Genomic DNA, 27,887 nt, shown 5'->3' on the forward strand with positions numbered 1-27,887 from the left:
AGAAATATGCTGACATAAAGAGATATACTGAAGCACAGAGATACAGGAAAGATTCCACGCAGAGAACAACTCTCGAGCTCTGTCAAAGCCCCAAGTCGAGCGCCGGCTCCCCGGCCCCACCCCTGAGCTCTGTGTTTCTCTTTGTTAGTTGATTTCACCAGCAGCTACAGGTTTATAACCTCTCGGTTCGGGAACCGCAGCAGGAAGAGATCACCTCATTGCCATAATTTTTGCAGAAGCCCCGCCGTGGAGTCCAGTAGTGTGGCTTAAGTCACGTGTCCACACTTGAGCAATCCCTGCAGCCAGGGAGACGGAACGTCCAGGTCAATAAGGCAAGTCCCAGGCCTCCTGCATGTGGGAGGGGCTGGCCCAGCCTCACCGGCACCCCATCCTGGAGTGCAGGAAGCCTTCTCCCCAAAATAAAATCCGGGTGCTGTTCCCAGAGGGGTGACGGATGTTCCCTGAACTAAACCACAGCTGCCCACCGCATAGATGCCCCCTCACCAGAGAGACCAAGGAAGCCTGCGTGCCTTCCCAGCCGGCCTCTGCTGGTAAGTGCCCGGGGAGAGCCGGGAGAGCCTCATCAGAAGCGCTGGGCTTACTGTTCCTGTAGCGCCAATAGACTAGAGAAAAGATGGCGTCTCTGAGAATCTAAGCATTTTCATCAAATATCTTAAAAACTCACAACAACATTTCTGTAGAGTAATACCTGTTATTATATTTATACTAGAAAATGCATGCTTAATTATTTAAAAACATTCAGTAAGTGTCAGGACTTCCCTGTGGTCCAGTGGTAAAGAATCCGCCTGCCAGTACAGGGAACATGGGTTGGATCCCTGGTCGGGGAACTAAGATCCCCCATGCCTCGGGGCAGCCAAGGCCACGCACCACAACTACTGAGCCCACGCTCCCTGGAGCCCGTGCCACACGAAAGATCTCAACTAAGACCCAAAAAGAAAAAAAAGCATTTAATAAGCGTCCATCAGCAAAAAGAAGATAATAAGAAAATCCATCATCTACCACCAATAGGAAAACAACATTTTATACCATGAATAGTGGTTTGAATGATTAAATATGCTTCTATAGCATAATTTAATGTTTGCATGATAATACAGTGTATTATTATGATGTAAATTACTTGAGTGTTTTACTAACTACCGGACTTTTCTTCGTGTTCATTTTTTTGCTATGTAAAAAAAAAATACTACTATGCATACTTATTTCCATACATTTTAAAAAAATTTTATTGAAGTAGAATTGATTTATAATGTTGTGTTTAATTTCTGCTGTACAGCAAAGTGACTCAGTTATACATTTTTTTTTTCATTTTCTTTTCCATTATGGTTTATCACAGGATATTGGATATAGTTCCCTGTACGATATGTAGGACCTTGTTGTTTATCCATCCTATATATAATTGTTTGCATCTGCTAACCCTAAACTCCCAATCCATCCCTCCCTCCCCCCTCCCCCTTGGCAACCACAAGTCTGATCTCTGTGAGTCTGGTTTTGTTTCATAGATAGGTTCATTTGTGTCATATTTTAGATTTCACATATAAATGCTATCATATGGTATTTGTCTTTCTCTTTCTGACTTATTTCACTTAGTGTGATGACCTCTGGGTCCATCCATTGTGCTGCAGTATTCATTTCCCTAAACCCATTGAATTGGACTTGGCAGGTTAAAGCGCATGCAAAACTTTAGGCTTTTGAAATTTATTGCCAAAAACTCAGAAAGATTTAACGACATAGATTCTTGCCAGAGGTGTATTGTACTTCTCAGTTCTCATTCCTTTGTGGACATACATATTATAATGAGTATTTCTCGATGTTATAAGCAAAATATTACACATCCTTATTGTTTCAAGTCACTAAATACTAGTATTTGAACTTTTTTACGTCAGTCTTTTTTCTTTTTTATGTCACCTCCTAATGTCTAATTCTTAATTTAATATATAATCTTTTTTTCTTCCTTTCTTTTTTTTTTTTTTTTTTTTGCGGTACGCGGGCCTCTCACTGTTGTGGCCTCTCCCATTGCGGAGCACAGGCTCCGGACGCGCAGGCCCAGCGGCCATGGCTCACGGGCCCAGCCGCTCCGTGGCATGTGGGATCGTCCCAGACCGGAGCACGAACCTGTTTCCCCTGCATCGGCAGGCGGACTCTCAACCACTGCGCCACCAGGGAGGCCCTTCCTTTCTTTTTTTCTCTCTCCCTTCCTTCCTTCCTTCCTTCTTTCCTTTCTTTCTTTCTTTCTGTCGTCACCTGTGCACATTTTCCTTTTCTTGCATCTTTGTTTTCTTGTAGGAAACAAGGGGCCCAAGGAGCCTGGCTTCTCAGAATATTCATTTGTGCCGTCTTGCTTCTGAGAGATACATCCTTCAAAACCTCATTTTTGTTATTCTTCATATTTTCTCAGTTTCTCAGTCTAATCTTTTCTCATCTTAATATTTTCTCAGTTTACTATATATGTATGTGTCTTTATATATTTTAAAAAAATGTAATCAGCAGAAAACCAGTAGATATCAAAACTATTGAACAAATATATGCTTTTGTTATTATAAAAGAACAGATGTTCTTTGTCTCTCAAATAATAGTCATAAGTGAGTGTTAAATCCGATTATTTCCCCCACTCCAAAAAAGAATAATCATATCTCTTTTACTTTAAACTTGTCAGTTCACATCTGACAAATAAAGACAGTTAATCATTCTAGTTAATATTCTTTTTGTTAAGTTCAATGTCAACTCTAACACATTGAGACAGTTTTCTTGTTATAAATGATTCTATAATATTGGCTTTTCCTTAGAGTCGGAGTACTACCAACTTAAGTTTTGGCATTATCTTTGAGTAAAAATATTTTGATGAAAATCACTACTTTTGTTCACATTTAATGTTTCAAAAACGGGTGATCAAATTAGGAAAATAATTTTCCCCTAACTCATTTTAAAAAAGCATATTTTTGAAGTCCGGGTCTATTTATGAGGTGTTTTCATGCCTTGAAGCCATTAACATGTGTCCGTGTAGGCAGGACACAGACATTGGGATAGCTTTGTACGTATTCTGTGATTACACAGAAAGTCTGTTTTTCTTTTTAGAAAGAAAAGCAGGAAATGTTGTTTGTACTCTAACTACATTCGTGGATGGATCAAAGCACTAGCAAAACTGTCTCTTCAATTACAAGTCATGGCTTGAGATTCTGCAGCCGCAGACTTATTTACATAGTTTCCTGTTTTTAAGGATATTTCCTCTGCAGAGTCATAGTTACTAAAGATTGCCAAATTAAAAAAAGACTGGGTAATCTACTAAAACATGACACTGATTTACAGTATGTGATCCTCACCATGTCACTTCACAGAGAAGAATAACACAAATAAATAGAAATAGAACATAATAGGTAATGTTCTTAACGAGGACCATACAGTTTTCTTCTTGGGTTACAATGCTGAACTAGCTAGCACTCAACATGCAGTCACGGAAACATCCATGAGAGATCCAGTTTTTCACATCCTCCTGTAATGTAGATTCGTAGGACACACTTAAACGCATTTCTCTGAATCCTTGAAATTCATCTCATGAAATCCCATAAACACTCTTCCCATCTATGAGAGGAACCCAAGTGGAAAAATGAAAGCACTTAGCAACCATGGCTGGTTCACAGGAATGGAAGAGGAGTCAAGATTCTTACTCCTTCCTCAGGTGACGTTTACTAGTTGCACTTGGTACAAGTCCCTGATACGTGGGAACTTATCAGAATAGAAAGAGGAACATGAGTCTTTCCGTCCCACCAGCACCCCCTGCCTTGAGCCCTACAATGTTCTGATGGTTTGTACAGATGCTAACAGCTACACTCCTCTGGGAACTGACATGGTTTTCCTCCATGCCATCCTATAAAGTCTACATCAAGGCCACCCTAAAAGGCATCATCAGGAATGGGGTGGGAAATTAAATGAGCAAATATTTTCTTCATCCATGAACTTTTTTTCTTTCCTATTTTCTTAGAATAAATTTTTCATAACTAAAAATATCACTGTAACCATTTTAGGAGAGATAACAATGAAAATGTGATATTTAACATCATGTGTTAGTTATGTTGAGACTGTATCCTCTCTGACTGCAGAAGACAGTCTCTGTTCTTTTAGTCCAATCCTAGAAAAATTTAGGACCCATCGTTGAGGAAATTACCTGCTTAGCTTCTAGACACTTTGAATGCCTAATTTATCCCTCAATTTAGCCTATGGTCTTAAGAAATGAGTGAATTCTTTGTAGAACTTCTTTGCCATTTTAATGTGGGCCTTTGATTTTAATTTCATTGCATATGATTTTCCATTTGTAAAACAATCTCTATTCTATCGAGTGTGCACTTAGCTTTCTATTCTGAATGACCTTTACATAGGCAGGTACTTGTGTGGCCCGTTCTTGAGAGTCTGTGTCACTTTTCTTCCTGATATGTGTACTTATATTTTACTATTGGGTTATATCCGTGTGCTAATATATTCAACGCATTAAGACAGTCTTTTACAACTCAGAGTATTACTTCATGATCCCTTGGTTCCTTCCCCTCATTAAACAAATACGTATTGTTCTCTGGGAGATAAGCAGAATGCTAGGTGTTTAGAGGAAGGATGGAGTAGTTAGATTTCAGTGTGATGTTAGACTGAAAATTCATCATGTGGACCTGATACATTTGCCACCACTCCTTTCAAAAAAAAAAAAAAACTAATCTATTTCAAATGTATACCTTAATTACTTAAAATTTGCCCTTGCTTAAAAAAGATACTATAAAGATTTTAAATATAAGTCATTCTTTCTGCAGATGGTCATATGATTTGGAAATTTGTTTCTAGATTTCTGAGACTGACTCCTCGTTTTATATTGTTTTACCAGCCCAATGATAAAATAATCCTAGAAAATTATCAAAATCTCTACACGTCACTTATGTTATTTTTACCTTTAAAAAAGTGGATACAATTTGGATACTAATGCTAATTTTATATTTTTTGTAAGTTATTTCTAAATAAATCCTAGGTTATATGCATGTGAAACCACTATTGCAGCAAATAAAAAATGAAGGACTATTAAAGGTGAAATGCTAATTTCAAAAACTATTTTTTGCAACTCTCAGGATTTACATGATGGCAAAAAATGGTCCTGGTGATGAGTAAACCATTGCATTTGAGTGCGGGTGTGACTTCTGGTTCAAGGTGGCAAGCTGAAGCAGGCTTTTATTTCCCACCTGTCTCGAACTCTTATTGAAATTGAAGTAAAAACTACAAAATGGGATACATTCATAGAAGCTATAGAACCTAGAAAATGGGACACAGGGAGAACAGAGACTGTTTTAAAAAATATACAGAGGACTTCCCTGGTGGCGCAGTGGTTAAGAATCCGCCTGCCAATGCAGGGGACATGGGTTCGAGCCCTGGTCCAGGAAGACCCCACATGCTGCGGAGCAGCTAAGCCCGTGTGCCACAACCACTGAGCCTGTGCTCTAGAGCCTGCGAGCCACAACTACTGAGCCCTCGCGCCACAACTACTGAAGCCTGCGCGCCACAACTACTGAAGCCTGCACGCCTAGAGCCCGTACTCCACAACAAGAGAAGCCACCACAATGAGAAGCCCCGCGAGGAAGAGTAGCCCCTGCTCGCCACAACTAGAGAAAGCCCGCACAGCAAAGAAGACCCAACACAGCCAAAAATAATTTAAAATTTTTTTTAAATAAACAATGTACAGAAGAGAAAAGGCAAATGCAGGACTCTAGAATGCAACCAGAACTGTGAGAGCCTTCAGAGCAGGCTCTGAAAAAAGACCACAGCAGACGTGGGAACTGTTCTTCCAATAGGACCCTTTGATGATCATGGATTGTTTTGGGAACATAGAGAAAGCAGAACAAAAAGACCAGAAATTCTCTGATGGATTAAAGGCTCTGAGCAGACATCTGAGCCGACAGATCATCCCCATTCCTGTCTATGCAGTGTGGTGTCTGCCCACAAAATCCAGGGATCGACTTTCTAGACATTGAATGAGCTCCCTGGGTGGATGTGAGGAAGGCTTCTTAGTAATGACTTTTGGGGTGTTAGGAGGGGAGCTGCGATTCATCCACTTCATCTCCATTCACTCACCCTGAGGAGACTTCTGCCTCTTGGAGAGACTTGACAACTGAAGGTGACAAGAGAGTAAAACATGTGGAAGGGCCAGGACAACCCCATATGAGCTTTTTGGATAAAACAAAACAAAAAGTATAAAGGTGGAAGTGGGGAAAGGAATTGATTATCAAAGCAATGTGAGAAGGAATTTCTCCAGAGTGGAAGAAAACCATGGTCAGATTGAAAGGGACCAGCAGAAGAAGCTACGAAGAAACCACGTGTAGACATATTTTCTTGAAATTTTAGAAAACAACAAATATATGAACTATCCGAAGAGGTTTCACTGAGGGTAACAAACCCAAGCCTTCAGTGAAATGAGAAGGATATTAACGTCTGTGTCATAGCCAAGATTTTAGCCCCTATGATCTTCTTTCTTGATATGCCCGTGAATATGGTACATCACATGGCTCAAAGGACTTTGCACATGGAATTAAGACAGCTAGTCAGCTGATCTTAAAATAGGGAGATTATCCTGGATTATGTAGGTCCACCCAATGTAATCACGGAATACAAAAGTATCAGCCAGAAAGATGAGGCAGAAGGAGAAATCACAGAAATGGAAGGTGTAGGAGGGACTCAACCCACTGTTGTTAGATTTCAAGATGGAGAAAAGGGCCGTGAGCCAGGGATGCAGGTGGTCTCTGGAGGCTGAGAGTCTCCAGTTGGCAGCCAGCAAGAAAGCAGGGAGCTCAGTGCTACAGCCACATGAAACTGAATTCTGCCAGCCTCCTGAACCAGTTTGGATAATCAAGGCCAACACCTTGATTTCAGCCTGATAAAAAATTGTCACAGACATCATCTTGGCTTAAAATGGCATCCATGTATTACCTCACAGTTCTATAGGTTAGAGCCTGGGTTGGTTTTGACTTATGTCTCTACTTCACTTCGACACTAGCCAAAACCAGCCCAGGCTCTAACCTATACAACTGTGAGGTAATATACGGATGACATTTTAAGCCACTGTGATGTCTGTGACGGTTCTTTATAAATAGAAAGCGAATGCAGATTTCTGTACGTAGAAGTGGAGTGTTGCTGTAACAAATACCTAGAAATGTGCAGGTGGCTTTGGAAACAGGCAGTGGCCTAAGTTGGAAGACTTTTGAGGAGCATGATAGAAAAAGCCCAGATTGCCTTGAACAGGGTGTAGGAATATGGTCGTTAAAGCCTGCCGGTGAGGGCTCAGAAAGGAATGAGGAACATGTTCATGGAAATTGGAAACATCTTCGACAGTATCAGAAAGCTTAGCAGAATTGCGTCCTGCAGTTATCTGGGAAGCAGAGATGCTAAGTCATGACGTTGGCTCTGTGGCTGAGATTTCCAAGCAAATGTTGAAGGTGTGACCTGGCTTTTTCTTGCTACTCATAATAAAATGCATAAGGAGAGAGATACACTGAGAGAAGAATTATTCAACAATAGAACCCAGGATTTGATGATTTGGGAAAATCTCAGTCTACCAAGATGGCAAAAGGTAAAACAAATTGCTGTCAGGAAAGCATACTCTAGAGAAAACCAAACGAAACTGCTGAGGGTATGGCTGTACAACCATTCTAAGACCTCACAAAGTTTGGAAGGTCAGAGTATTAAGTTATACAAAAGGCTTTTGAAGAGATTAAGGGTGGGACTCATGGATTCCCCTCAGCCCTTTGAGCAGTAGCCAAAAGTAGAGGAGGGATTATCTAAGGAGGATTTGTGGGGGAGCTTCTTGTCTAATGGGGTAAACCCTTGTGACATAGACAGGAGTCTCACAAAGTTATGGAGAAGTTTACATTAGCAAAAACACTGCCAGCTTGGACGGAAAGGGACCGTCCAAGGGAGGCTGTTGGATCCTCAAAATTCTACTGGCGGAAACTTGCTAGTGAAACTACTCAGCTGCACACAGATGCAACTTTTTATAAGAAAGGAAAGATGAGTCAGAGGACGGAGATGTGAACCCAGAGGGTGGAGCTGAGAATTGCAGAGGATCATTCACAGGCCTGGAAACTTGATGGAGTTTGTGCAGCTAGATTTCAGAGTTGATTTGGGTTGGTGACCACCTTTTCCTTCCACCTTCTCCCTTTTTGAAGCAGAATGTCTGCAACGATTAGTCTCTCACCATCGTGTGTTGGGAGCAGATAACTTACTTTCTGGTTTCGCAGATGGAGAGGAATTTTATCCTGGGATGGAGTATGCTTAGAGTCACATCAATACCTAATTCAGGTGATATAGATCATGAAATTTGAGGATTTTGAACTGATGAGACTTAGGGGAGATTTGTGCACTTTGAGTTGTATTGGGTTGAGACTTGGGACCTTGGGATAAGGTGAAGAGTTTTTCATGTGGCGTGGATGTGGGTCTTTGGGAGCCAGAGGGTGAAGTGTGTTAGACTGAATAATGGCTTCCCCCAAAAAAGATGCCCATGAACTAATGCCCAGAGCCTGTGAATGTGTTACATGGCAAAAGGGACTTTGCAGCTATGATTAAGGTTGTGGTTGTGAGATATGGAGCTTATCCTGGATCATCTAGGTGGGTCCCGTCTAATCACACAGGCTGTGAAAAGCACAGAAGGCAGAGTCAGTCATAAAGACACAGTGTGAGATTCAGGTAAGATGGGGCTGAAGGAGAGGTCATAGAGGTTAGAAGAATGAGAAAGACTCCACACTGTCACTGTTGGCTCTGAAGATGGAGGAGGATAAGCCCAGGGATGAGGATGGCCTCTAGAGGCTGAGAACAGTCCCATCCAACAGCAGGCAAGGACCTCAGTCCTAGAAGCATGGAGAACCAAACTCTGCCAGCAACCTGCAGGAGCCTAGAAGTGAATTCCCCCCTAGAGACCCTGAAAAGGACTTCAGCCCTGCCAGCATCTCGATCTTGGCCTTGCTAACACTGAGCAGGGAAACCAGCCAACCCTCCTAGACTGTGACCTACAGAAGTGTGAGTAAATAATCGAGTGGTGTTTCAAGCTACTAATCTGTAGTAATTTGCTACAACATCGACAGGAAACAAATACAGTCATAATTTTCTCCCACAGCACTGGACCCTAGGACGCAATGAGCAATGCCTCCAAAGTTATCAGAAGAAGAGATTGTGAGCCTGGGATCCTATACCCAGGCAAAATGTCTTCCAAATAGGAGAACGAAGTCTGTTTCAATTAAAACAGTGTATGTTCTTGAAAATTTACCTTCTACCTATTCCATGTGAAACATTACTTGTAGTTTTACTCTAGTAGAACAAAAGAGGATTACAAGAAAGAGGGTAATGTAGGCTCTCAATATTCGTGGTGGAGTAAAATAAATCATAAGATAATATCTGTGCATCGAAAATAACCTGTTCATATTAGAACACTGAAATTGTTATGATTACGAAATGGATTTAGTGACATAGGGATGAAGATATAATATTTTTCCTGATTATATGAAGCATGAAAGACAACTAGAATCTCAGAAAAAATGTGCAAGAGAAGCGTGAGTCCAATATAAAGCTATCTAAAATTTTTATGAATTGATAAAATATAAAAAGTAATCATCTATTTTGCCTGATATCTTAAATTCTTTGAATGATGTTACTGTAATGAAATGGCATTACATGAACGCTAAGAATTTTTTTCTTTCACTTTCAATTTTCAAAATTAACATACAGAATGAAAACATGGAAGAAGATGTAACCATAGTTTAGAACAAAAGCAATGGCCAAATATGAGATTAATGGGACAGGAGAGAACTATACAGACATGAATCTACTCAGCTTTGTCAGTTGAGAATAGATATGATCTAAAATCACTGGATTAAGAAATGGACATAGGAACACACTGTACAGAATTATGAAGGTACTCACTCCCAACATAAAAACAAACAAAAGGCAAAACAAAACCCAACAAAAGTCATAGTGGATCCTGCACGCCTACCCTCCACACCCTGCCAATGACCTCACCTTAACTTGATTAAGTCTCTTAAAACCTTATTTCCAAATAAGGTCACCTTTTGAGGTACTAGGATTTAGGTCTTTCAGATATATTTGGAGGGCAAATCTGTTCAACTTTTAACACAGAGAAAATGAAATATGGAACCTAATAAAATATACTTCACATAAAAGAAGGAAGACAGAGTTTGAGAGACAGAATGATAGCATATATTTAAGAAAAGTTACTACAAGGGTAATTTTAGGCAGCATCTGTTCTCAATAAAATTCAAGGACATATAGACCCTTTAAAACAAGGGGAGAAACGTGGAAAGGAAATTTGGCTGGGAAGCAGGCAAACATAACAATTAATTTAGATTAATATATATAATACGTATATGCATATATATATATTGCAGGGCAACAGAAAACAATTGCAAATATGTTGTACACTTATAGTATCAACCATATAGAGATTGAAGTAAGCAAAGTGGAGGATAAGCTTGAAGAAAACAGAGGCAAAGTCCAAGGTGGAGACCAAGACTATAAAAATGATGAGAGGGAATGTGATAAGTTGAAAACACATAATACACGGTGAAAATAAAGAAATAACAACCAAACGAAGACTGGGAAATATCTTTCCTGAGCTTAGAGACACTCTTACTGGCAGATTAAAGTGGTTCTTCCCATTCTGGCAAAATTAAGGAAATTAGATCAAATTCCAAACATTCTTGAATTTTGAGAATGGAGGAAATAGCCTACAAGCTCCAAGGTGGAAAATATCATATTTGAGCAGAAAGAAAAACACTGACTTCACGTTGTTCTTTCAGAGAGTGAACCTACATGCACGGCTATGTTTGTTCTGTGGGAATCTCTCGCTGGTGTGGCTGATGAGACCAGCATAAACCAGTCCAATGTCAAGTCGATCTGCATCCCCAGGAGCATGTCACTGGAACCCAGCAATTCCAGTCAGTCCCCTATGACATTGAATTAAGAGAAAAAAACAATGAAGTCCTATCTCCGTGAAAAAGCCCAAAGATAAATGAGGGAGAGCTGTGCAGCAGGAAACAGAGATGATTCCAGTGCTATAGGGAGCACCCCTACTTCTGATGGCCATGCTATTTCTTAATTTAGTTCTTCATGTTCCCTTGTGTGCTCTCAGTCTTGTATCTCATAGAATAGGCTTGAAGTTTTCACATATTTCTCCCCTTAGCTGCTCTTCATTTTGTTTCGTTTTGTTGCCTAAATTAGCTCCAGTGAGTTTCTATTAATTGCAACCAAATAATCCGTGAATAAGGTACATATAAAACAATATGCAAATGTTATTAATCATTACTGGGAGGGAAGATATAAAAATGTTAGTAATTTGACAATAAATAAGTTTCAAACATCTGATTATATAGCCCCCCCCCAAATGATGAGGGATTAGAAGTTGGAGGAAGGAAAATTTAGATAAACTTCCTCATCAACGACCCTAATAATTAGACAAATTTGCCCAAGTGTGTGTGATTTTTTAAAAATGTAATTCTAGGAGAATGAATAACTGCACATATTTAACAAATTATGAAAAGATATGCACTTAAGTTCACACAGCAAATGATAGACAACAGAGGGAATGGTAAAGACACATTTTTAAATGTTTGGAAACGTTATTATATGAGGATGAAGACAAGACCAAGCACTACAGATCCGACAGTAAGGGGAACTGGATGGAACGCTCCTTTCCAATCATTGTGAAACTCTTAGATGTAGAACACAGTGCAGAGAAAAATGTAAAAAGATCAAGAAAAATTAAAATAATGGACAATGATATATCAAAGATGCTAAAATGAACGGAGATAACGTTAAATCACTTCCTTTGTTCATCTGTAGGAAGCGACTCATCCTTTCAAGTCTGATCATGAGATGGCTGCAATTCAGTCATATCTTCAGGCTCCACTTCTAATTCCAGTTCTCTTGCTCTTTCTACCACCTCTGTAGTTACATCCTGCACTGAAGTCTTGAACCCCTGAAAGGCATCCATGAGAGTTGGAATCAACTTCTTCCAAACTCCTGTTAATGTTGATACTTTGACTTCTTCCCATGAATCAGGAATGTTCTTACTAGTGTCTCTAGTGGTGAATCCTTTCCAGAAGGTTTTCAATTGACTTTGCCCAGATCCCTCAGAGGAATCACTATCTATGGCATCTACAGCCTTACAAAATGAATTTTTTAAGTTATTACTTACAAGTAATAACTTGAAAGTCAAAATTACTCCTTGATCCATGGGCTACAGAATGGATGTCATGTTAGCAGACATGGAAATGGCATTAATCTCACTGTCCATTTCCATCAGAGCTCTTGGGTGACCAGGTGCCTTGTCAATGAGCAGTAACATTTTGAAAGGAATCTTTTTCTGAGCAGTAGGTTGCAGTAGTGGGCTTAAAATATTCAGTAAACAGATGTACTGTCACCCAGGCTTTGTTGTTCCGTTAATAGCATGAGCCAAGTCGATTTAGCCTAATTCTTAAGGGTTTTAGAAATGGGAAATGAGCACTGGCTTCAATTCAAAGTCACCAGCTACTTTAGTGCCTAATAAGAGAGTCAGCCTGTCCTTTGACGCTTAAAGGCATTGACGTCTGTCTAGCTATGAAAGTCTAAATGGCATCTTCCTCCAGTATAAGGCTGTTTTATCTACATTGAAGATCTGTTTAGCGTAACTACCTTCATTAATTTTCTCAGCTACATCTTCTGGATACCTTGTTTCAGCCTCTACAGCAGTACCTGCTGCTTCACCTTGCACTTCTGTGTTATGGTGTTGGCTTCCTTCCTTAAACCGCATCAACCAACCTCTGCTGGCTTCCCAGTTTTCTTCTACAGCTTCCTCTCCTCTCTCAGCCGTCACAGAATTGAAGAGAGATGGGGCCTTGCTCTGGGTTAGGCTTTGCCTAATGTTGTGGGAATGTTGTGGCTGGTTTGATCTTCTATCCAGACCACTCAGACTTTCTCCGTATCAGCACTAAGGCTGTCTCACTTTCTCATCATTCCTGTGTTCACTGGCGTAGACATTTAACTTCCTTCGAGAAGTTTTCCTTTGCATTCGCAATCTGACTGTCTTGCACAAAAGGTCTAGGTTTCAGCCTATCTCAGTTTTCAACATGCCTTCCTCACTAAGCTTCATCGTTTCTAGCTTTTGATATAAAGTGAGAGACACGTGACCCTTCCTTTCACTTGAACACTTAGAGGCCATTGTAGGGTTATTAATTGGCCTAATTTCAATATTGTTTTGTCTCAGGGAATAGGGAGGCCTGAGGGAGACGGGGAGAGACGGGGAATGGCCAGTCGGTGGAGCAAACACACCACATTTATTGATTAAGTTTGCCATCTTACGTGGATGCAGTTTGCGGCACCCCCAAAACAATTTTGGTAGTAACATCAAAGATCACCGATCACAGATCATCCTAACAAATATAATAAAGTGAAAAAGTTTGAAATACCGCAAGAATTACCAGTATGTGACACAGAGACACAAAGTGAGCAAATGAAAGAAAACAGTGGCACCTTAGACTGGCTGGATAGAGTCACCACAAACTTTCAATTTGTAAAAAACACAATATCTGTGAAGCTCAATAAAGTGAAGTGCAGTAAAATGAGGTCTGACTGTATATGTGTGTCCATGTTAATAAAAAGTTGAGGAAACAAATTCCAACAGTTTCTTCTTGTTTCTTTTTTCATCCTAATGAAATCAGGTTTGGGGTAATTTTCCCCCTTCTTTTTACTTTACTGTTTTCTAAACTTTTGCATTTGGAAAGATATTATAAAGCATATTACTAGTTCAAATATTTGAAAAATTAGCCTCATATTCCTGGATTTAAAGATGGCAAAATGTAAATTACTGAGATAACGAAGGGTTATATTTAAATAATGTGTTTATTTTAAGGATTTCCTTAGAATGTCTTTCCTGTACTTAGATGTTATTTATACTGACTATACTAGAATAATTGTTTTGAGCTGTAAAAAATAAGGCTTTTCTGTGAGTGGCTTAGACTAATTGAAAACAGAAAAAGAATTTGAATTAGATGTTCCTTAAAGCCCTTCCTAATAATAAATTCTGACTGTACTATTTATCCCAACTTCTAAGAGGAATAATTAATATTACGTGACATTTTACTACCTGCCAGGCACTGTTCTAGACAGTTTATGTGTATTATTTAATATCAGAAATAATTCATGAGGTTGGTACTATAAGATAGAATAATTGCTACTACTATTATTTCAATGTCAAATAGGTAATGATTCATTAGAGATTGCAGATAGAACATTTTGTAGCAAACCGTAGAACAACATTTCATTAACTGAAAAAATTACTCTTTTCCTTTCCTAATCCCAAATCTCTTATATATTTGTGCAATGAGATTGTCTGAGAACTTTTTTCATTTGGTAATATGTCCTTACAGTTTCTTTGAAGGATGAGGAAGTGTTGGCTGCTATAGGTAGGCTCTCCTAGGAAGCATCTGTATCCAGACGGTTTACTAGAGAGAACTCAGAACTGTACCCGTGAGGGAGTTAGGGAACAAGGATTCAGCAGAGGGAAAAAAAATCCGAGGCTGGCTTGGCCCTTTGCAGATGCCCTGTGTCTTCAGTTTCTGGGGAGACACTGAGGCAGAATCCAGCCACAGGCAGCATTCCTGGCTGGAGGAGTGAGTCAGAGATCAGGACAAAGCAGACCGATGTAGGGAAAAGTGCAGTAAAGTTTCCTAGGCAGCCCCAAGAGAAGAGAAATCGTTATTAGGCATAAATCCAAAAGGACAGAAGAATGGTTAAGGAGACAACAACCAAACCCTCTTAGAAACTAGAAAGAAAATCGGTGCACGTGAAAGGATTTGCTGACACCTAGAAAAGTGAATGCTAAAGCAGCAGAGAAGAAGCAAAGAGTCAACCAGATTTCCATCCAAGACTCCCTCCAGACACAGGAATTGACAGCATGAAATGCTTTGGAGGAGGTGACGACATAAGGGAGAGCAGGTGGAAGTCTGTATATGAGGCAGTCAGATCTCCATAACCCATGCCTCCCTCTCCAGAGAAAAGTGCTGGCATATTTCTTTGTGGGAGGGGAACTGTTTTTTGGAGATGGTTGGAGAAAGTTGTCGGACCGGGTGACAGACGTGAGGAGGGCTTCCCACGTAAAAAGTAAGAGACAAACAAAGGAGAAAAAAGCGATCTGGAGAAAACAGAATGCATGCAGGGAGGAAATAAAACACGACAAATAAAAGTGCTGTAAAAATCTCAGAGTGATAAAAGAATATATTGCAACTGTGAAATGAGAACAGTCACTTCAAAAAAGAAATTCAGAGTATATAAAAGAGCTCTTGGAAATTAAAATGTGATTTTTTTAAAAAAAGAAAAACTCAGTAAAATTATTTCATGGTAAAGCTCACCAAATCCTCCAGAAAGCAGAGCCAGGGATGAAGTCATGAACAAGGAAGATGATAAGAATATTAAAGGACAGGTCCCAGAGGTTCAACAACTAAATATGGGAGTATCGCTCAAATAAAGGTGAAGGATAAGAATTTCTAAGCCAGAATTCCATCCTCAGGCAAACAATCAATTAAACGTGAGGTAAACATTTTTAGGCATACAGCTTCTCAGAAATTTACTCCCAAGAGTTTGTCCTTATGAAAATACTAGATACCCAGTCCACCAAAATGAGTAAAGAGGTGTAAGGAACAGGAGATAGGAAATCCACGGGAAAGAGGCAGCCAGCGTCCCTAAGAGGAAGGTTCATTGGAGTTTTCAGGCTGGAATCTATGCATTAGGCATAAAAGCCACCAGTCCAGATGGTAAAAGACTACAGGAGATAGTTCTTCAGGAAAACACAACTGATAGGAAAGAGCTGGCAAAGTATTGGGTGCTGAATTAGTAACTATGTAGAAAACTCTAAGAATTAGTAAATATCAGTTCTAGGAAAAACAAAGTGGAATCGGAATGGAAAATGAAAGTTTACTGCACGTCTGAGTTGAGAATTGTTTTTACAGCATTCCAATAAAGGAACACCGAGTATTAAACTTACTACCATAGAGGAAGGGGGTCACCTATGGGCTGGAGAAGGTGCAGAATGAATGTTTTATCCTCACAGGTCCTGGGGCGGGGTTGGGGGCGGGGAGGAATCTACTAGTGATAGTGATAAAAAATGAAAAATCACGAAAAGTATAAAACAGGTCGTTTCCAGAAATGGAGCCAATACAGAAACAAATTAAAAAGTGCAGTATTTGCCTCTGAGAAGGAAGAATTTGGGATGGAGGAGGTGGAGGAATTTTTTCTTATAAAATATCTTGTAGAATGATTTGATTACTAATATGCATGTGTAACTCTGAATAAAGATTCTTACTAAAAAGATGGACAATGTAAAAAGAAAGAGTATTATTGTTTTTACTCCAAAAGAAGAGTACATTGATTGACCTGACAAATTGCCTTATTTTTCTGAGATGACTTTAGGTCTAAATCAGTCGCCTGGCTTCTGAGCAACTTCGGAAGAGCTTCTTATCTGGACGACATTGTTAAAGATATTCCGACTGTTACCATTCTAAAATGTTGACCTAAATGACCTTTAGATTTCTATTGTTATAATCTTAACTATAAACTCTCTTCTTTGTAGAATATAATTTTGGAAGACGTATACTTCAATAAATGATTAGTCTACCCGTGAGGTATCTTATTTGAAAAAAGAATAAAATACATAAAATAAAAATGTCGGAGCTGCAGACCTCATTAATTCAGTTTTTTTTCCATATTCTACCTAGGCGAAGGTGAAGTTTACCTTTGAATGCCTAAGAAGAAATGAATATTGTAAGCATCATTATAAGGATACCTTGGTCATTTTTTTAAAGAAACTGAAGATTGCAGAGTGTATATTATTTAATAGTCTCTTTATTGAATAAATATATATTGAGCTTATTCATGTAACAAATCTCATTAAGTACCTATTTTATTCAGGCATTCTGCAACATATTGGGAACACGAGGCTGATACTATATGGTTCTTGCTCTTATGGTGACACATAAGTAAGGAAATTGACATGAAAATGAGCAATTGTGATTAAAAGAAAAAATAATAATTGCTCTATTGAAGAGTTACACAAAATGCACTAGGAGCCCAGGACTATGAATACAGGCTTCACAAAGGGAATTCTATGTGAGCTGAGCCTGAAGGAGAAATGAGAGTTAGTTCTATGAATTGATGGAGAAAATTCCAGAAAGAAAGCTTGAGCCGTGGTCCATATGTGGGTGGAAGTGTCACGTGTTCTGATATCAGCCAAGAGTTGAAGATGTCTGGAGCACTGAGCAGTGAGTCTGGAGAGAGAGGAAAGGAGACTAGATTTCATGAGTAAGGTCGAGTCAATGAGGCGCTATTAACAGTGATTATAATTCACAGTAGTCAAATTTTTCAAGTTAGTTCTCTGCGCCAGGAACTGAGCCAAGCACTTTACATACGACATCGTAAATACATCGTATTTAATCCTAACAATTACTCTATCATCATTTTTAAGTTTTTCAAGCTTGAGAGTAACAGAATAAAATTTGTGTAGAAACTTCATGCTAAATCTCATGAAAAAATGTTTCAGTCAAGTTAAAAAAAAAAGGATACAAAATGGCTTAAGCGACCACGTAAAAATTTTATAATCTAGCAAGAAACGAGATTGGAAGGTTTAGATAGCCAGTTGTTTTATTCTTTTTCATCACTGCGAAAGTCTCCACTTATCAATTTAAAAATAAGAACAATGTGTGTTTTTAGAGGAAGAAGGGAAAAGAGAAGGGAGAAAGAGGAGAGATTCTGTGGTGAGGGAAGGGAAAAAAGGAAGAGAGAATGAGAGAGCGAGAGAGTGAGCTAGACCCACAATCACTAAAAAGCGATGCTGGAGGATGGGAAAGGGAGAAGGATGGGGCAGAGACTCCTCCCCCAGTGGTCCAGAAAATAAAAATAAAAAATAAAAAAATAAAAATAAAAAGACAATACAGGCTTCAATGTAGGCAGTCATCAATAGAATAGCAAATGGAAGAATAAGAGAAGTATTTACAAATGGAAATGGTCATGCTTTGGGTGTGTAGATGTTAAGCCCATTCAGCCATAAAGGGAGAGCTGAGCCTTGGTGAGGTTCCTGAGAGGAGGTGATTAGTAACATGGTTCCTGTAGCTCTGGTATTATGATTGGTTGGTGGTTTCGTAAATAAAATATGCTAACTCATAACTAGTGGGTGTCACTTTACACGTCGCATTAATTAATCACATTCCTGTTAAAGAGAAAATGGTGGTTGAACGTTCCTGGTCACCAAGTTGATCCAGAACCTTAGGTTCTGGTTTTGACCTAGTGAAACCTTTTATCCTGTATTCCTCACAACCCAGAACTTTCATGGATGACCACCAAGAGTACAGTAAGAGCAGTGAGGAACCTAAAAGTACTGGCTTGAGAGCACGGTTGACCATTGACCCAGACTGTACGGACTTGACTCTCCTTTACAAAATGTTCCATTGCCGTAAGATGTCGTGGATCAGATGTTAAAGTACACGCTGCCGTCGGCTCTGAGCGCCTTCCTACCCATCCTCCTCTCGCCTGTTAACCTTGCCCTTTCTTCACCCCCCAGGGCTCTACGAAACCTTTCTAACCAATGATGAACCAGAATGCTGTGACGTCAGGAGAGAGGCAAAATCCAACACCCCCTCCAAGGGGACGGTGGACAGAGGCGGCTCGTGTCCCAGGACGTCGCTGCCAGCTTCAGCAGCGCCCAGGCTGGGCCCCGGCAGACTCAGACTGTGTGTCCTCATGCTGATGCTCCTTCACACAGTTCTCACGGCCTCGGCGGCGCAGAACGCCACGGCGCTGGGCGTCGGGGGCGTCCACGCACTTGACGAGCGCTCGGCCAGCAAGGAGTAGGGATGCTGGACCCTGGAGCGTGCCTGCCACCCTGGCCACCGGCGTCACGGCCTGGGTGCTCTGACCGCGCATCACTTTGTGCAGGGCCTGGAGGGCAAAACTGGAAAAGAGGGGCCTGAATCCAAACAAGGACACACACACACAGCTTTTTATGGACTAAAAGGCTGGAAAGTGACTTCAGTTTCTCACACCATTTTATACACTGTGTTTTAATGTTTGGAGGTTTTCTTTGCTTTCCTTTTGATTTGGGTTTATCTGTTTGTTTTGTTTTTGCACTTGTTAATACAGGATTTATTTGGGGGGATGGTTTCTCAGAGGTAAACTAAGTCTTTTCACTGTCGCTCTCTCTATATATATTTCTAGTCATTGTGTGTGCTCCTCAGATAGTTCTGTCTCATGTCCTGTCAGTTTCTATTAGCGGAATGACGGCTATGACCTCGCGGTATAGCAAACAACAACACACACACACAAAAAAAAATCATAAAAAAATAAAAAAGACAAAAAAAAGAAAACAACAAAAAAATAAAAATAAAAAAACTCCCTGACTCTCCCTCCTGCCTCTGGAACCCACACCCCTCCCGGCCTGCCCGCCCCGGGCCTTCCCCGCCCACAGCAGATGACATCCGCTTGCTTCTGTCCTTGTCGCAGCTGCCGTGAGTGGGCGCAGTGCACGCTCCGCTGGGCCCCTGAGCCGCTGCTGCACAAACCTGCAACGGAGCAGAACCAGGGGAGCCCTTTCTAGCTGAACAAACAAGTGCTCTCCATAACAGGTGGGGTCAGACAGTTAGCACATCTTTACGTTGAAAATAAAACAAAAGCAAAGAAAACTACCGTGAACTCAGTTGGTCCAGCTCCCCCTTCCAAGGGCCCAGGCCTTCCTCACTGGTTGGGTGGCTGGAAGCAGCCACCCAGAATGGGGGTGTGAGGAGGTAGGGAGTCCTGCCCTGAAGCCGCAGGTGGCTGGGCTTTTGCTGGGATTTCAGTTCTGTTGCAGGACTACACGAGCACCTTTTGGCCATTGTTACAGGAACAGGATTCTGAGGACCCAAATCTGGACTTCTTTTTCCTCCTTTACCATTGTGGAGGGCTAGCAGACGTGCTCAGACACCTGCAGCATACAGAATCTAGACCATTTCACCCCAGTATTTCTCCCACATACAGTTTTTAATTACTCCAGGTATAAAGTGTATGCAATTCTGCATTATCAAAAAGAACTTTTCAAACACTAGGTTAGCCATTTTCATTCAAGTACAGAAACGTTACCACTCTCACATGCTCTAGATAGTTGAAGACAAGAGGAGAAATCGGATCGCTCTGTTTGTATTTTTTCTTTTTGTGGGAACATTTTACCTGCTGAGTGTCTATGAATTTGCTTTCTAAAAAAAAAAAAAAAAAAAAAAAAAAAGGCTTTTATGAGTTTACAGTAGAATCAGTGGAAGGAAGAGTTAATAAGGGCTGTTTTTAAAACAAACAATCAAAACAAATAATTTTAAAAGAACCACTTCACATTCTTTACTATTCTCTAACTACACTCGGGAACTGCATTTCAGGGATGATTGCTGTATAGCTGGCAGATGAAGGAAAACCATGGAAAAGGTCCTCTTAGCGAACAAAATTTAGTTCTTAACTTTCTAGCTATGAAATTCCCCCAGGCATTTGTTTTTGTTGAAACAAAACTTTAATCTCTGCATCATACCTAACTCTGCGACACGCGTTACAGTTATGCATATTTTGTTTTGAATAAAAAAATAAAAAAACTGTTTTGTTCCAGTCTGTTAAGAATATTCAAAATAATAAAGGTATTGCTTAGTAAAATTGCTAGAATTGTTTAGCAGTACATGCACAAATATTTTACTAGATTCTTTGTTTTAATAGTGTTTTGTTGAGACTGAAAATCCTAAAATGGTCTGCGCAAATACAAAAAAAAAAAAAAAAACACCAAAAATGCAAAATTCTCCAGTTTTTGTTCCTTTTTTGAAATTTGTTTTCTATTCAAATGCAAACACACATTCACACGTGCACACACACAGGCACAGCATTTGTAATTGATGGAAATAATGGTACTATTTCTGGCGCCTATTAACTGCATTGAGTTTTGCGAGACTTATAGAAGTGAGTTTTGGTAAAGCCTAATGAGTGGGGGATTCCAGATTTCAGTGGAGTTGGGGGTGGGATGAGAAGGGTTAGGGAGCAATGACTGGAGGGGGAGGGGGGTGATGACTCATGGGGAAGAACGTATCAGAGGAGCTCTTTTTCCACGGACCACCTCTTAACGACTTTAAGGTATATGACCACAACAAAGGTTGTCGTGACCTTCATCTACCTCTGCCCGGCAAACACCATCCCACTATCTGTTTCTTCAGTGTTCCTTGTGCTTCTGTTCATGCCAGAGGCATTTCCATTCTTTCAGGAAAACAACACAACAGAAGATGCAAGTTGCACCCACTCTTACTGGGATGACAAGAAGTTACTATTTCTAGACACAGGGCAAAGTGATGACAGATAGCATCCCTTAACAATGGGGTTTCATTTTCTATTAATATTTTTTTGCAACTGATTAAGATTCTTTTCCAGAATAAGGGGACTGGATGGTTCCATCTGCCCATGTTTTAGCTTTAGTTTGGGGAGAATGGCGGCCAAAAAAGGTAAACCCAAACCACCACTACTTTACATGGGAGGTAAGCCCTCCAAAAGACAAGTTCAAGAACTGGGAAAAACCATGCAGTATTGTAAATACGGAATTCTCGCTTAGGTGAGGAAGAGATGGTGGGGTGGGAAGGGAAATGGCCAAGTCAGCCGGAGTTGGAATCAACTGTAATTCTGGTCAGATATTTTTCTTGCCACATTTACTCTGACGTGAGAAGGGTCTCCGTGCCTAGTATTTATGATGGTAAATGTGTAACCATTTGCCTATGACATTTCCACGGACACAGTGAACTAAAGCAGCTATTCCTGCGATTGGCTAAAGAATCCAAAGAGGCAATGACTCCTTCACGAAGACAAGAAACAACCACTGATGACTTGTGATGCAGCCAGTTGGTGATGCACATCTCACTACATCCGTGGATCCTTTGCAGTGGTTTTCCTACTTGAGAACATGCTTGACGTTCTGCACAGAAAATATTCCCACCTTGCACCTTTGTAATCATCGTCTTATTCTACTTTCCTCGTGGTGGATATCCACCACATACTAGCTAATGAATTATGATATTAAAACAATTATTTCTGAAAACAAGCTGAAAATCAAGAAAATAATATTCTTCACAAATGTATGAAACAGACCTCTCCATATTTATTGTTGTCTTTTTTTTTCTGCAATAGAGAAATCCCCGTTTGAAGAATATGTTGATACTGCAAAACCAAATGTCAACTAACATAAGTGGAGTTATATATTACTCCTTATTGCATTGATGTTTGGTGGCACATTATATGGACTTCTCCTTCATTAAAAAGATAGTATTGTTCCCCTCACCCACAAATAGTAAGCAAAAGTTGTTCTTTTAAGTGACACCATGATAAAAAAAAAAAGCAATTTAATTCCTTACCGATGAATTGGTACTGTTAATTACTAGGACCTGTAGTCATTAAAATAAAAGAAGGTAGGAACACAGCAAGGAAAAAAGCAGACAAGAAGGAAGGAAGGAAGGAAGGAAGGGAGGGAGGGAGGGAGGAGGGAAGGAAAACAAAAATGGATTTTTGCATGAATGAATAAAAACCTCACTTTTACCAGGAAAAAAATAAATAAATGAAAGATGTAGTTGGGTGTCAGGTCCATATGCCAAATACCTGAATTGGGAGATGACATTTGGTATCTGGACAACATTAAAATATTGATCAGTCCCAGGCATTGTTTTAGTTCTCTCTTAGTAACAGCCAAATTTACAGTGTTATTGCAACTGGAAGCATACGATCTGCAAAGAAATGAAAACTGCATCTTATTTTCACTATAACTGCAGACGGGTATTTGACTATATATGCATCCATGTGTGTATATAGGGAGAAAGGGTTATATATCTCTGGCATATTTTTATAGTGAGATATATATACATAGAGAGAGAACAAGAGGGTACCTCTGGTTCCTTAAGCAAAAACACTGCAGTAAATTTAAATTTATCCTGTATGAATATATGTCTATGCTGAGTTGATATCTGTTTGTCTTAAATTAGTACTACAATTTCCATGCAATGAAATCACAGTGAAAAAAACTAGGAAGGCTGAGAAGTTACTGATTAAGTCTAAGTAAATTAAGTCTCAGTAAATTAATGGATTAAGCAGGGCTCCTGATTAACCTTCTTATTTCACTAATTCTTATCTCTCTTCCCCTTCCATCCACCTCTCACCCACCTGATAGATATGTGAGTGTCTTGGCATGTGTCTTACGCACTCCGTATTTTCAGCTATAACAGCTTCAAACACTTTCACCCTTAAAACTTTAGTTGGAAGTCAGACTCTGGACATTGATCTGTGGATATAGGCTGTTGACCTACAGATATAGAAACAGTGACTGTCTCTCCTTAAACCCCCAGCTCATTGCAACACTGGCTGCTGCAAGATTCCAGTTGTCTGAGTGCTGGCTAACGAGGAAGCCACTGGCTTTGAAAAGCAAATTTCAACTTATGTCCATTTCCCATTGGCCATTTCACTGCAAAATAGATGACGTGCTAAGACGGGAAAATCAAAGCAAAAGTTATAATTCTGTATGGACATTAGATAAACTCTGAATTGGGGAGTTCCCTGGTGGTCTAGTTGTTAGGATTTGGAGGTTTCACTGCCGTGGCCCGGGTCCAATCCAGCAAGCATGTGGCTGGCCGGGGCAGGGGCAGAGGGGACGACTTGATTGTTCTTTTACTTTTTCTCTTTACCTTTTCTTCCTTTTCCCCCATGTGACTATAATTTCCTTATCATAATAAGTACCTTAATGTTTGCACTGAAACAATATTTCCATTTTTGTTGATGATGTGTGATATATTAAAAATAGGGACAACTATATAAACTCATATGTTATTTTAAAATTCTTATTCTAAATTCACTCAAGTACAATTTTTGAGTAAATAAAAATATAGAGCCAAAGTAGTAATACCACCCAATTCTGAGAGACTAAGAATGATGTGAAAAATGCAGGTATGTGTTCAGTCTGTTTGTGTTCCTAGGTCTGAAGTGGGTCTCTTGTAGACAGCATATATATGGATTTTGTTTTTGTATCATTCAGCCAGTCTATGTCTTTTGGTGGGAGCATTTCATCCATTTACTTTTAAGGTAGTTATCGATATGTATGTTCCTATTACCATTTTCTTCGTTGTTTTGCGTTTGTTATTGTAGGTCTTTTCCTTCTTTTGTGTTTCCTGCCTAGAGAAATTCCTTTAGCATTTGTTGTAAAGTTGGTTTGGTGGTGCTGAATTCTCTTAGCTTTTGCTTGTCTGTAAAGGTTTTAATTTCTCTGTCAAATCTGAACGAGATCCTTGCTGGGTAGAGTAATCTTGGTTGTAGGTTTTTCCCTTTCATCACTTTAAATATGTCTTGCCGCTCCCTTCTGGCTTGCAGAGTTTCTGCTGAAAGATCAGCTGTTAACCTTATGGGGATTCCCTTGTGTGTTATTTGTTGCTTTTCCCTTTCTGCTTTTAATATTTTTTCTTCGTATTTAATTTTTGATCGTTTGATTAATATATGTCTTGGCATGTTTCTCCTTGGATTTATCCTGTATGGGACTCTCTGCACTTCCTGGACTTGATTGACTCTTTCCTTTCCCATGTTAGGGAAGTTTCCAACTCTAATCTCTTCAAGTATTTTTCAGTCCCTTTCTTTCTTCTTCTTCTGGGACCCCTATAATTCGAATGTTGGTGCGTTTAATGTTGTCCGAGAGGTCTCTAAGACTGTCCTCAATTCTTTTCATTCTTTTTTCTTCATTCTGCTCTGCAGTAGTTATTTCCACTATTTTATCTTCCAGGTCACTTATCCGTTCTTCTGCCTCAGTTATTTTGGTATTGATTCTTTCTAGAGAATTTTTAATTTCATTTATTGTGTTGTTCATCGTTGTTTGTTTGCTCTTTAGTTCTTCTAGGTTCTTGTTAAACATTTCTTGTATTTTCTTCATTCTACTTCCAAGATTTTGGATATCTTTACTATCATTACTCTGCATTCTTTTTCAGGTAGACTGCCTGTTTCCTCTTCATTTGTTTGGTCTTGTGGGTTTTTACTTTGTTCCTTCATCTGCTGTGTGTTTCTCTGTCTTCTCATTTTGCTTAACTTACTGTGTTTGGTGTCTCCTTTTCGCAGGGTGCAGGTTCGTAGTTCCCGTTATTTTTGTTGTCTGTCCCTGGTGGCTAAGGTTGGTTCGGTGGGTTGTGTAGGCTTCCTGGTGGAGGGGCCTGGTGCCTGTGTTCTGGTGGATGAGGCTGGATCTTGTCTTTCTGGTGGGCAGGTCCATGTCTGGTGGTGTGTTTTGGGGTGTCTGTGAACTTAGTATGATTTTAGGCAGCCTTTCTGCTAATGGGTGAGGTTGTGTTCCCTCCTTGCTAGTTGTTTGGCATAAGATGTCCAGCACTGTGGCTTGCTGGTCATTGAGTGGAGCTGGGTCTTAGCACTGAGATAGAGATCTCTGGAAGAGCTTTCGCCATTTGATACTACGTGGAGCTGGGAGGTCTCTTGTGGACCAATGTCCTGAACTCGGCTCTCCCACCTCAGAGGCCCAGGCCTGACACCCGGCCGGAGCACCAAGACCCTGTCAGCCACACAGCAAACATGTTGCGTGTGGTGCCAAGTCTCTGGTCCCTCAATAAAATTTCTGGGTGATAAAAATGTCTCTTACGGTAGTCAAATGTAGTATAAACACATTTCTTTTCTTCTTTTATGTTTTTTAAAATTTTTTATTGGAATATAGTTGATTTACAATGTTGTGTTCGTTTCAGGTGTACAGCAAAGTGAATCAGTTATACATACAGATATATCCACTCTTTTTCTTTTTAGATTCTTTTCCCATATAGCCATTACAGAGACTTCTTTTATGCTTTATGGAAGTTTCCAGAAAGGGAAAAAAACCTGAAGGTTAAAATCAATACCTAATGCTTTTTATTTTGAGAAGAGTAGGCATATTTTATATTTCCACTCATTCATGTACATGAAACAGACATATAAACTACCTACATTCGTGACCTTCATTCCTTTATTGGGAAAAAAAACCAAAACCGAGAGTCCTCCATGTCACCGGGACTAAGTTAGGCCTTTGGGGAAACATACAAAAGACATATTTTTGTTTTTCCAGTTTAGACCAGAGTGGGAGAAACACATACAATTATAAGGCAAAGATAAGTCATGAGTATGGCAAACTAGGGACTTCCCTGGTGGCGCAGTGGTTAAGAATCTGCCTGCCAATGCAGGGGACACAGGTTCGAGCCCTGGTCCGGGAAGTTCCCACATGCTGTGGAGCAACTAAGCCCGTGTGCCACAACTACTGAGCCTGTACTCTAGAGCCCACAAGCCACAACTACTAAAGCCCATGCGCCACAGCTACTGAAGCCCGTGCACCTAGAGCCTGTGCTCCGCAACAAGAGAAGCCACCGCAATGAGAAGCCCGTGCACCACAACTAAGAGTAGCCCCCGCTCACCACAACTAGAGAAAGCCCGCACGCAGCAACGAAGACCCAACGCAGCTATAAATAAATAAATAAATAAATTTATTTATTTAAAAAAGAAAAAAGATTGTGGCAAACTAGACTCGAAGCATTTAACTCTGATTGGCAGAAATTAAAGTTTCACAGATAAAATCACATCTTAATAATCAAATAGGTGTTGAACAATCAAAGGACAGACAGAAATTGTGGTCATCTGCAAAGACACAGAAGCTGAAGGAACTTTCCTGCAGAGCACAGAGAGATGCAGGAAAGCCTCACGGGTGAAGACACGAGAGTCTGGTCTTATAACCCAGCCTCAAAGTTTGGATTTGACCCTCAAAGTAAGAGAAAGCCATTAGAGAATTTTTATAAACTAATACTGCATAATGAACTTAATGAATTAAAATTTTTTTCCCTGGCAGCTGGAGATAACACAGACTGAGGGAAGTAAGGCAGGAAGGGACTGGCACATTGATGAGATATAATGAGAGTCTGAACAAATTCAACAGCAAATGAGACAGAGGAAAGGAGTGAAATGGAGAAATATTATGATGTAGAATTAACTGGTCTTGGTTATTTTTCTGAGTATGACTGATAAACACAAGTGAAAGGCAAAAAGAAAATGGAAAAAAAAAAAAAGACAGAAAGGAATCTCAGTTTTCCAGAGTGAGCAGTCATCAAATAAGAAGCCAGGAAGGGGCTTCCCTGGTGGCGCAGTGGTTGAGAGTCCACCTGCCGATGCAGGCGACACGGGTTCGTGACCCGGTCCGGGAGGATCCCACGTGCCGCGGAGCGGCTGGGCCCGTGAGCCATGGCCGCTGAGCCTGCGCGCCCGGAGCCTGTGCTCCGCAACGGGAGAGGCCACAACAGGGAGAGGCCCGCGTACCGCAAAAAAAAAAAAAAAAAAAAAAAAAAAAAAAAAAAGAAGCCAGGAAGAAGAAAGAATAGACTTGGGACCATGGCCAACCTGTGCCCACTTAGAGATGTTAGCAGGCATCCTGTGGGTGATACCTCCTGGCAGCACTGATGTGTGCTACTAGTTAGGATAACATTAGCTGCTCTAAAAGGTAGACAACAGAATTTCAACAGAATTTTACTTTTTGCTCCCTTTAACATTCGGTGGGTACCTCTGCCGTGGCTAATTCCAAGGCCCAGGCTTTTTTCCTGTCCTTCTGCCGTATCAATCCAGGTGAAGGGGACAGTTTGGGAAAGTTACATCCACTTTCGAAACATGACAACGATGACTGCTTTGGAAAAGAAGACCTCTGGGGGGAAATGAGTAATTTGGGGGCAGATCGCCCTGAAGGACAAAGAAAGCTAAAGGGAGACGTCATTTTTCTCTAAGCATCTGTCAGGGTC

General features: G+C 40.2%; 1 protein-coding gene across 1 annotated transcript in view; it reads left to right on the top strand.

The window, feature by feature from the left end:
* The window catches only part of NALF1 (NALCN channel auxiliary factor 1), a gene marked incomplete at both ends in the record, with an annotated part of 574,280 nt that extends 555,359 nt beyond the window's left edge, over positions 1–18,921 (top strand). Inside the window, one exon of the mRNA XM_082675715.1 lies at positions 18,632–18,921. Coding sequence (XP_082531841.1) covers positions 18,632–18,921 — 290 coding nt within the window. The remainder of the gene's footprint in view (positions 1–18,631) is intronic.
* Between the last annotated feature and the right edge of the window lie 8,966 nt (positions 18,922–27,887).

The sequence above is a fragment of the Grampus griseus genome, assembly GCF_964374135.1.
Source record: "Grampus griseus genome assembly, chromosome: 18".
In the NCBI taxonomy this organism is placed as follows: Eukaryota; Metazoa; Chordata; class Mammalia; order Artiodactyla; family Delphinidae; genus Grampus; species Grampus griseus.